At 44.4% G+C, this 11,805-nt stretch overlaps 1 protein-coding gene across 1 annotated transcript; it reads left to right on the top strand.

The window, feature by feature from the left end:
* Positions 1–4,971: 4,971 nt before the first annotated feature.
* On the top strand, positions 4,972–10,758 carry LOC118415060 (fibroblast growth factor 16-like). Its single transcript, XM_035819454.1, has 3 exons — positions 4,972–5,930; positions 8,976–9,082; positions 9,459–10,758. Exons 1-3 carry the CDS (start codon positions 5,513–5,515, stop codon positions 9,648–9,650), a joined length of 717 nt encoding a protein of 238 aa, XP_035675347.1. The 5' UTR covers positions 4,972–5,512; the 3' UTR covers positions 9,651–10,758.
* The last annotated feature ends 1,047 nt before the right edge of the window (positions 10,759–11,805 follow it).

Genomic DNA, 11,805 nt, shown 5'->3' with positions numbered 1-11,805 from the left:
TGTAACATTAACGTTAGATTCGCTAGATAACCGCTCTTCCTTCTTTTATCGTAACGGTAGGCGCTGCCGTAGCTAGTGTAGGAAAGTGGGATGTGGGAAGTACATCTTACAGGTGGTGTCGGCTATCACCGCCATGCTGTAATCAGGACGGCGCCAAAAAGAGATTGGTATTTCATCATCATCATCATCACCATCGCCGCTTGTCACTGCGTACCATTGTTAAAGAAAAGTAATACTTGCCATTAATTGCCCTGAAGTGAGGTAAATTTTGAAGAAAAAAAATCTGCCCTTTTTCCGTGGGATGTCCCTATCAGCTATCATTTTGTTGTTGATAGCATTTTTGTAGTGCTCGAATGAATTGCTCCTCACGAGCGCTGGCTGATCGAGGAGCATTCTCTTTGCCGATCCCGTCATTTGCGGCCCGTCTCCTTCCCACGAACAATAAACGTCCCCAGTCGTCCCTCCGTGGCTGCGGAACGAACGACGTCATAAAAGTAGAAAATCCCTCATCCGCACCACGATGACGTCAGAGTCTATACAAAAGTTCCCACGGACGATTCACACAGATTATAAAACAGATTATTCCTGGATCCTGGACGTCAGTATGATTGCCATGGCAACGCCGTCTTGGGACCTATCCGATACTTGTCACTCTTATCTTGGGGTCAGTAGGGGTTTGGAAAGCCATTGACACTCATCGCTATACAGGTCGCATCAAAATGTTATTAGCATTCATACTTCCTTCTTGTACATTTGACACTAACTTGTTTAAAGGCGCCGCTGCTATATGATCACCCCCGTGCGACTGATGTTGTCACAGACGCCTGCGTCACACAGAAAAGTTTAATCAGATATCAAAACTAAAAAGACATTCAAAAGATTAGAAAGTAGTCTAACTTTGCCATGATCACATTTGCTGTACTCTTACTTGCGTCAGTCAGGTTTATTCAATATAGTGGGTGTAGCCCTAAAGTCGTATTCTATCAGTCCAGTTTGCAAATATGGTCCATGACCGTAGCGTTACGTATTGCAGTTGTTGCGGGAGCCTCACGGCCTCTATAACGTTAAATATTGTCTGATACACCCCTCATACACGTAAACGGTCGTTGCCCGAGACGTTGGAGATTATATCTAAATCTATACAGAGACAAATCAGAACATGGTGGTCTGTATACGTCTGATAACTGAAGGTCCTGTATATCACGCCTGCCATTTTCTCACTTGTTTTGCTTGTATCGCATGACCGCGGTGAACTACCTTAAGACGTGACACGGTTAACACAACAGTCAAGTTGGAATTTCTCGACAACTTTTCCCCTCCTGTCTACAACTTATCAGCCTTCAAAAGAAATGCCCACCGCTTTCTCCTTGTACACGTATTTCCAACGTCTTTGCTCATTGCTTCGAAGTGGTCTAATGACCTTGCTTTGACCAATCTCGTTAAAAAAGAACTTAGAAAAAAGATCGACTTAACTCATAGGTTTGATTAATCTTTAAGCATATCCATCGGTGGCAAGGCACAGTTGGATGCTCTTTACTTTAGCCCTTTAGATACTATGCCTGGCCACCGATAGATATGCTTGGAGATATAACATTTGGTGTGCTCTAGAATGTGATCAAGGTGTCGATCTCCTCAAACGAAAGACCCCGACTTTACACAGATAGATGGTTTATTGCGCAACAATTGCATCAGTGACAATGTGTGGCAAATATTCAAAGACCATGGTTACCTTTAACTTTGCACCATCCAAGTCGGTGTGCCACAACTCTCGACCTGTACATAGAACTTTATTGCACGACAGTTGTATATGATACAATGTATGGCAACAACTATCACACAAAATACAAAACAGTGGTATAGGATAAAGCTTAGCAACTACATGTATTCCGAGCCAAAAAATAAACGGCTGCACGGACGCATGTTTTTAGCGGTGAGAAATTCCCTTTTAGCCAGTGGAACTGATCTCAAACGTTAGATTGGTGAAAGCTTGTTTGTAACTGAAGAAATTAGCAGGTAACGTTTTGCAGCCGCGCGCTAGGTCGGAGGTACACAGTCATGGGTTCTGAGTGGTGCGGTTGTACACTAGCAGCGAAAAAGTGCCTTTTGTGGGGGTTGACTAATCGTAGTTTGTAATTGCTATAAAAAAAAGTTCCTACGTATAGTTTACGTTGGCAATTTGTTCTCACCATATAGAGTAAATGTGCTCGACATAGAATGAAAAATCTACTGAAATTTCACGTAGCTTCATTATGAACGCGCCCATTTAAACCACGAATTATAACATAGAAGTCTATGGGAAGAAGAAACTCATCAATGAGACCATAAGTACATGTAGGTCCCGGGGCAGGGTTACTCACCCCAGACCGAGCGCGCCCAAGTGCGTTTGGATAAAGTGCGCCCCTACCTGAGGCGAGCTGCCCTATGTTTTGACACTCTTACCGGACATGTACACTAAGCGACAGGTACCCCCAGGCCAGGGTGCAAAGGTGTTATCTGTTCTTTTGCAATTTCAAGTTAAAAATACCACACTTCTAAAGGCAAGCGGATATTGGCATATTTTGTGCACGGGGCTTTGTGGGGACTGAAAATCGCCGGAGGCTGAACCAACACGTAACGTTACTACCAGAACACTGATGGTTTTGTTGGTAAAATCCCACCCACCCAGAATCTTTTAATTCCTGTTTAGTCATCAATATTGTCTTTCCTTCTTAAGCCTGTTTTTATCGTTTTTAGAGGTCCATGACCTTGGTTTTAATCGCTATGTCAAACGTCGTCCCTGTTGATTTATTTCTTGTTTTGAGCGGAATTCCAGACAACAAGCCGTCTCCATTCCTTGTGGTTAGGGCGCCGTTGATTCCGACCTGAGGAATGGCACTCTCTCGACCCGCAGTGGCCGAATTCCGAACAGTCCGAGGCGACTCATCGCGCAAGGATTCGTCGGACGCCCGTGATCTCGTGTGGTCCTTACAGCAGAATGGCTCTGGCATCTGTAGCTTGTGTAGTTTGGCCTGAAACATAGAATGACAGGCAACAGTAGTGCTGACAAGTGTTTTTATTGTGTACTTAAATGTTATTGACAGGAGGGTAAACAGGGGAACGATAGCCAAAAGGTATTGCTCATTTCCGCGCGAAAACGTGACATCTACATCCCATAATAATGTGTTTACCACCAAGTGACAGCGAGCCTAATCAGCGCAGTTTGTCCCAAATGAACCGTAGATTATAAACCTATCCGTGATATCTATGGTGAATTAAGGGATCACACTATACGGATGTGCCCACGATGCAGAGCGCTATGTATACCATCATCTGTGGAGATGGAAGGATGCCTACTATAATGTATGGAGAAATCTTCTAACGTTATAGCGTCACAATGCACAGACGGTCCTATTTGGCATCGTTTGGGCTTTACTTAGAACTCCAACGTCAAGTTTATCCATAAACCTTGTTTCCGGTAAGATCACAGTCACGCAGTTAGATATTGATCTTGAGTGTAAAGTGTAACGATTTTAAAAAAAGTAGCTAGCCCGGACGCCATTCGTCACAAATTCGACGGAAGAGCTGGGGTTGGGGTTACCCGGGTGGTACTTTGGTTGTAGAAAATGATCACGTTTCACGGAAACTGATAAGAGATCTCCCCGTGCGATCTATAACGATACTAGTGATAAAGGTGTACCTGTTGGTGGGCTACGCTCTGGATGTTGTAACTTGTAACGGAAGCAAAACAAAATGCAATACAATAGACCACGTAGGCCGTGAGACGAACTGTCCCCCAAGGCAAGGAAACAGGTACAACTGCTTACCGACTGACCTTTGAATATAGTCATGAACGCTGACGGTGACAACAACAACTAGTTTTGTCAACAGTGGATGATGTTTCACCTCGACAGGTAAACAAAAAACAAACAATCCACACCCCTGAATCACCTGAACAGGTGTGAAATTCTCTCTCGGACGGACGACCACATCCCGCGTCGTGCATTCGTGGGTGTTCGGGTATTTTCGGAGCAGGATGTCGGGCCAGCCAGACAAACGTTGCCGACGGCGAGCGATTCACCTGGTTTTGAGGATCGGGTGCGGTGGCGTGTTGTGGCCATAAATGTCGACAACATTGGTCGTCTGGTCTCACCTGTGGTGTCTAGGATTAGACATCGCCACCCACAAACAGTTTTAGTGTAAACTACTCATAGATCTGACTGAGACAGTCGGGCACACTCATTACTAGATGTAGACTTGTTTATATCCAGATATCAACACACGAGAGACCTTATATGGCAACCACCTGTGAGCATTCGAAAAATTCTTTTGAAGTTCGAGAGCTTTAGCAAGATTATACTGGCTAAAATACAGGTTAAACACATAGAAAGATGTATTTCATCACGGTATTACATATGAACCTTAACGATAGCTATGATACTTGTAGAAATAACATTTACAAGTCAAAGCATCTTCTTATCATGACCTTCTGACATGTATTGGCTTCCTCGTCTACGCTAATGACACCTCACAGTAAGGTGATGAAAAGACTAGTACTTGTAAGGTTATGATGATTACGATCATGCGAACCTGAATCACGTTGGTCGCCAATGTTCAACTGTGATACTATATTCGTTACTTATTAGTAAATGTGACATGTTTCGTTACTTTCAGTAATATTGCCTTCGTTTATTACTGACTGATAGCCAATTGGTTGCGAAGTCGTGGAACAAACTTAAGACAAAGTGATGTAATCATTCTGAGAAAATGGTTATCTGCCCTGCGAGTCGTCGTTCTGATGTTGCAGAAAGATTACACAAGAAGTTAACGCTGTGCCGTGTGCCCCGCGCGGTCGGCTGAAGCCCAGGCCCGTGCAGAGGGAGGGGAGGGGCGGGGTGACGCGTCACTGGCGCAATGTGTTTGTGGGGGCAGGGTGGACTGGGATGGGGACGAGCCTTTCGGATCTCTCTCCCAGTGTGCTTATCTCGGTTCCGGCGGCGACTTTTGTCCAAACGGACTCAAACGTCAACATTTACGAGCGAGGCAAAAATTCACGTGATGCGACTGTTTTCCGACTGCGCAATTAGAGTTAAGTTTACAATTGTCGGACCGACACACGATACGCCTCTTTAGATCTTGTCTACGTGGAGCGTGTTTTGCAGAAAGCTCGGTGAATAGGGCATACAGAGAACCAACGGAAGTTTCTGAAGAGAGAAAGCACAAAAGTCGGTAGCGTCGGCGCTGAGAGGGGAATACCTTTGCTACGTCATCACCTTATTACCATGGGTGGCCGCCACAGGAGGAAGTCGGAAACTGCCTAAATGAGTTGGGCAGCCCAGAGGAGTACAACTCTCCGAGGGCGTCCGTCCGGTAGTCAGCGAGACTGGCGGGGGTATAAAGCCGCACGTGTCGAGCCAACCGCAGTACAGCACAGCCAACAGCGTCGGAAACATCGTCCTCATCCAACCGCAGCCCAGAAGCAACAGTTTTACTCTTAATTCCGCCGACTTTTAAACTGAGAAACACAGAGAGGCTAATGAGTTCAAAGGCGTTGTTATTTACCTTCTCGCCACTTCTGCTGGTGTTTTCGTTTTGCCGGTCAGTGCCGATAGACGACGTGAGGGACGCGATGGACAGGTCGGTTTCGGCTAACATTGCCGACGTAGCGGTCGGAAACTTTCCGATGACTGCCGACATAACAAGAACAAGGCGATCGCTTCCGAGCGACGACGTCCCGGACTTCGGCTCGGGGGAAGACCCCCTCTTGACGGGTCTTGCGCCCTCGCACGATTCCTCTGAGGACTCTGAGGTCACAAGAGACAACAGATGGGAAAGAAATATCGACGACGATATCGTGCGGATGAGGCAGCTGTACTGCCGAGCTGGCGGGCATCACCTACAGATCCTCCCCGACGGGAGCATCAGAGGCACCAGGCACAGCGGAGATCAGTACGGTACGTCAAACAACACTAGCTAAGGGTTGTGACAAGTACAATACATTGTAGACACTAGGCAGCAGGCTCATGTCCTTACCACAAACATACACATATAGAATACAAAATGGGCATATATTCAGTAGCTTGTAACTTTTACAAGAGAAAGAAAGGGAATTTCTTTCTTTAAACAAAACATTCAGACATTTTATTGCATCGAACGAGTGGAGACCATTATAAAACGGATGATGGTATATATATATATATATCGCTAAAGGAAATAGTGCCACCACAGTTTTTGCTATTTCTGTTACATTCAAGCCCCTTTATCTGCCCGGTTGTTGGAACATGCCGCACATATTTTCTGTACCAGTCATGTCATCCCTAGCCTAGCGCAGACACCGTGTACAAGGGGAGACTTGTTCCTCAGTTGAGATCACTATAATTTCAATATCATAACGTCCGGCTGAGTCTTTAGAAGACAATATACAAGATTATGAACCACTGTTTTAATGTTTCCGTTCATGTCTGGGAGGAAAATGACTACATGGCTTACATGTAGAGGTAATTGCTGTTTTCACGGAGTCAAACTTTCACTCAAGTGAAAAGTAGCCCTAGGCCTGTTTCGGTTTTCTACAGAAGCAAGGAACGAGGAAGGATATGCATTTATGAGTTCATCGGCATTGGTGGAATCTGCGTCATCTGGAGATCCTGCGCTTGATTTCCTTACCACGGCGATACATCTTAATCTCGCAATAGAGGCACAAATTTGATTTAGGTCGGAATGACTATAAATCCGCCGTAAACGTTGGAGATCGCAATGCACAGAATCGTCTGTGTCGTTTGGAAATGGGGTCATGCTTCGGCGAACCCATTTTTGTGCGTCTTTTTTGTAAGGTCAGACTGTGTGCGGGACCTCAGACACAATGACGCAAACATTCTACCCCTGATTGTCCGCGTCTACGATTCAAAATGCCGAGGAGAAACGAACCGTGCGTAATGACGTCATACACGTGGACAACAATATGGCGACGTCTTCTGACTCGGTCGGCGGCGCCCGGCGTGGCAAAAATGGCACGACTCCAAAAATATTCCCTCCACTTCGGGCCTGGCGTCCGCTATTTTTGGAATCACTGAGAATTATTCAGCAGAATACAATGGAGTTGGTAGCATGGAAATAATCATCACCCGCCGTGGGGGATGTGCGTATTTGGAAACGGTTCTTTAAAAAGCTGTGATTATACCTTGTGGAGAAATTTCAACAAAAGAGTAGTAAAAAGATGTTTTCTTCACTCTTTTTATATGTTAAGTGGCAAAGTAGTTAAGGAGATGATTATACAACAGTTCATCTATTTTGGGTCCTTTAAAATAAGGAAATAGGTCAAATTGAAACTATAGCTATGCCATCGACAGGGTAGTTCACCTTCACTGTAAAACCGATTCCGTAGACTATACAGTTTGTAACCTTTGAAAGAAACAGTTTTCTTTTTCATCCTCGAAAGAGAACTTTTACAAGTCGACTACTTTGATGTTACACGGTGGGATAATTATACTTGATCCGACATAAGAAGCTGATTCGCTTTGTGTTGTGAAATCGCGTGCACGGCTTCAGACTAGGGCGATATGATAGCGCTAGTCCTGCGCTAGTCCACGTTGTTTGCGCACATAGAAGAAAAGATACAAGTGGAGGCTTGGAAGTTTTTTGTGGCCCATTTTTTCAAAGAAGCTTTTCCCCCGCTACGAAAGTGTCCAGATTGAAGTTGACCACTACACACAAAGAAGTGTTAAGAAGTCAAGAACTGAGTTTGCGTCAATAGGACAGTGTCAAAGATCGTACGTGTGTCCTGAAATTAGACGTCCAACAACATCTCAGATGTCATCCCTGTGTCCTTCACGCCGGCGGTAATTTATCGATGACAGCTTTGGGCCAAAAGTTTTCGGGTGGGAGAAAATAGGGTGAAGAAAGCATATTTTCCACGTTGAGCACGTAAAACCAGTTTGTTAGTGTGGGTGTATGTGTGTACATCCCCTGTTTACGTCCAGTGAAGGTTTTGTGTTGGTATCGCCAGATGAGAAACCGGTGGGAGCCCACCGGGCCACGTGCCGCCGCCCACCATGGTGACCTTCAGCACGACCTTGGAACGACTAGCACACAAACAGCTTGTTTTACCCATCACCGCCTGCTAACCTTATACACCGTCTAAAGTAAACCCTGTTCCAAGTCTCTTCGCTTTATGTACAGAAGAGGGAACGTTTAACACAGACTTCGAGCGTCCTTGTTTCAATGAGTTGACATAGCGCTAGCAAGGTCCGGGAGAAAGTCATCCACGGCTTTCGGCATTTTATATAACGTTATATTCAAATACAAAACAATTGTGGGCCTGGGTCTTCGATGTACATCGATGTACGATGATAGTTTTCCCATATGAAATGCGCCAGAGAGGTTATGCTTTTCACGGTGCTGGATTTGACGACAAGCAATCATATGTGTGTGTCATGCCCACACAAGGAATGTATGATACATAACGTCATTTCTTAAAACGTCTTCGTGGGAATCACTGAATATCGCGTTCGCTAAATTATCATGACCCCGTTCTTTATCAAAACTAGGTCATTTTCATATCAGCCCCTCAGTGCGCAGACAGGAGCTGTAACAACAGTGGTGTTCCTCCCAGACATGATGCGAGAAGATGTCTCTGTATGATTGTCTCTCTCTTATCTAACACCTCGGTGTCATGGAGGAGTCAGGCTGCCCTGAATGCGCTGATAGTGATACGGTGCTTCGGGTATTACACGCCCACAATACAGGACGCAACGGAAGAAGGCAGCTATTTATTTTTTTTCAGTCCTCGCTCAGTAAACTTCTGTCGTCACCAGTTTTATGGCCATTAACAACTAAATATGGCCAACTCTTTTTTCCCTAGACTTTCTTACTGATCGGATCATCCTGCCACTGTACACTTGTATACTATAGTACTTAAAAGTCAACACGGCATTTCGCATTGGCGAATGAGTTTACGGCTCTAACCCAGGTACTAACGTAGTGTTCATGTTTTGTCCATGCAGCTGCGTTAGAGATGGCCCCGGTCCACTTCCGCGGCGTCATGAGAATCAAGGGCTACGCCACCGGCCTGCACCTCTGCATGGACGCTAGGGGGCGCCTCTACGGATCGGTGAGTACATTCCAACAGTTGGTCGTCACATGTGCCATGATGTGCTGTGTTAGGTTTAGGCCTTTCTGCAAAGTTCTTTTTCAGCTATTATTCTTTTTCAACATTTAGACTTCACAGCGGTAATGCATGATATGGGACAGAGAGGCTATTGAAGGAAAGAGTACTTGAGAATTAAAACAGGCCTTGCATAAAGTTCTGCTAATAATCATTTACACAAAGAGTCAGTTGTCCTACATAAAAAAGAAAATGGAAGGGCTAGGACAGCGAAAACATTTGAAGGCGATCTTATTCTGATAAAATCCCTCCAATGGTGATTTTAATATCAACTTCAGATAATGTACAGGATCAGTATTAACACGCAACCCTTTCTTTCCAGTCCGTGTTCACGGAAGAGTGTAAGTTCCGTGAGACCCTGGAGGAGAACCTGTACAACACGTACTACTCCGTCCTGTACGGCACCAGGAGGAAACGCTGGTATGTGGCCCTCAACAAGCAAGGCCGGCCCCGTAACGCACTGCGCACCAAGCGGAAACACTTGTCCACGCACTTCCTACCGAGACGGGTGTAGGGGGACATGGGTTTACACTGAACCTTCTCCACTTTATTGTTGCACAGTGCACTTGTCAATGCAAACCTGTTGGGTGTATACATTATCATATGTTAGATACCCAATGTTCATACGTTGGTCTGGGGAGGAGAATCTCTTCCTTTTTAACATACATTTACATTGGCATCATATAAATCAGATACCCGTGTCGGTGGGATGCCCCCCAAGATTGATATCGACAAGTGCATATGACTTCTCTACGTCAGTGTTATTTTGTTTCGTGATGAAATGGTAATATAACAAAAAGAGATTAATTTTGCTGTAAAGTGTTATCTAATATTACCGTCTGGTACGGTTTTATGGAACTTTATTTATTGTTTTAAATATATATTGTTTGTTAGAAAAAGAGTTGAATGTAAAAGGGCTGCGCCCTACGTGTGTTACAGAGCCATGGGGATACATAGGTAGTGCTGGCACTAGAGATACTCTATATATTTTACAATAATCCAGAACTTATGTAGTACTGATAGAGCCTTTCCTAATATATATTCCCTCTACAGACATCTAATCTACTACGTAGATCAGATCTAGAAACCATCTAGTTTTCCTTTAGAATGACATTGTCTTAGTGTCATAAAGTAGCAGAACGCCTTTTATTCCTGAAAGCAGACTGTGTAGGAGTGGGCATCACCTCGCAAATAATTTTTGGCATTCGAAATAAGCGGCCAAGCCAACTCTGTTGTTCTATGCAATGATTTGCCATGCTATCTACCTCAGTGCCAGTGGCATTGTACCTGTTCTTTCATGCCATCCATAAAGGCATCTCCGTCGATATCCGATTGAAACTGCCCTAAAGGTGTGCGGTAGTGTAGCCTGTCACCTGCAGCCTATATTTAGTATACGACGCTCTGTTATGACTGACAGTAGAATCCATTGCTCTCGATATGACGACCGGCTTTTAAACTCCTCATCTGCTAGTCGGAGAACATTTGTTGCGACGTTAGCTAGTAATAGTACCCCATGTTTGCTTCGACATTGAAAGTGTGACAAAACGGTGGCTAACCGCTCCACTGTGCTGAGATATCTCATGTATTCTGTTCTTCACCAATGGCTCTGAGCCTTCCTATGACAGAAGTCACTGAGAAGTGTGACAATAAAATCTAAAATTCATTAATGCCTGTTTGTTTGTTTATTTATTTGTTTCCGAAGGTTATTCATGTATTCATGTATTCATGTATTCATGTTCATCTTATGCCGTTATCTTCCGTGTGGTCGGTAGTATAAAGTGTGACGTGGGACTGCCAGACCAAGGCAATACGTGTATGATGGTAAATAGCGCGAAGTGGACATTTCTGCCATAGCACGCAGATATTGACCATTTAGCAGTGCTAGTTAGTGATTTAATGTTAACTGTTTTCTAGTGATCTCTCCACCGCGAACATAAAAACGCCGCAAATATTCTTGTTCTTCTTTCCGCCCAAACCATTGTTTCAAACGCGAACTAATAACCACGCGTGCACTGCCACTGGGAACATTTTATTCCATACCCACAGGCACTTAAATATTCTGTACTTGTAGGCTAGAAATACTCTACTCGTCCTAGCAGATCACTCGTTTAACAATTTTTGTTCTCTAATAAAACTGATAAAACTGGACAACTTGTGCACGTGGAACTGACAGAATTCAAATGTGCACACAACTTCATGGTGACAAAACTAGTCCCCGTCCCCGTTGGTTTTTAGTTGGACACGTGTACCAGACGGTTTGTCTCCGTTTTCGGTGAAGTAGACTGATCTGCGATGAATACTGTCTCATCATGCCGTAAATGCCGTAACAATTAAAAGTAAATTACGTCAAAGCAAAGCAAAGAGTTGCTATCACTGAACTTAGTCACACCTTTGAATGCACAAGTCGTGGAGGATGTTAGTAAGAAATAAGTAACAACATTCCCTTCTACATCTTCTTTTATGTCAGCGCTACTATAGACACAAATAACATGAAGAGCTCTGTAAATAAAGGACGCCGCTTGCTACTTACCCATGTGTATACATAACAAGAACTAATGGCGGCAGTTTTCAAGGGCCAAAAATGTCACCAACAAAAAAGGGCCCAAAATAAAAGGCGTCATCTTTACGTTCCCAGCTTTGTTGAGTCTTTAGCCACTCGGCGGCCACAA

This window comes from Branchiostoma floridae, chromosome 4, assembly GCF_000003815.2.
Source record: "Branchiostoma floridae strain S238N-H82 chromosome 4, Bfl_VNyyK, whole genome shotgun sequence".
NCBI classification, from domain to species: Eukaryota; Metazoa; Chordata; class Leptocardii; order Amphioxiformes; family Branchiostomatidae; genus Branchiostoma; species Branchiostoma floridae.
Note: the sequence above shows the minus strand (reverse complement) of the source record. Positions and strands in the feature narration are given on the sequence as shown.

Excerpts from the sequence above, each read along its gene's own strand:
- LOC118415060 (XM_035819454.1), top strand. The coding sequence starts at position 5,513 with ATGAGTTCAAAGGCGTTGTTATTTACCTTCTCGCCACTTCTGCTGGTG. Across the intron at positions 5,931-8,975 it reads GCACAGCGGAGATCAGTACG|CTGCGTTAGAGATGGCCCCG; the intron begins GTACGTCAAACA and ends TTGTCCATGCAG. Across the intron at positions 9,083-9,458 it reads GGGGGCGCCTCTACGGATCG|TCCGTGTTCACGGAAGAGTG; the intron begins GTGAGTACATTC and ends CTTTCTTTCCAG.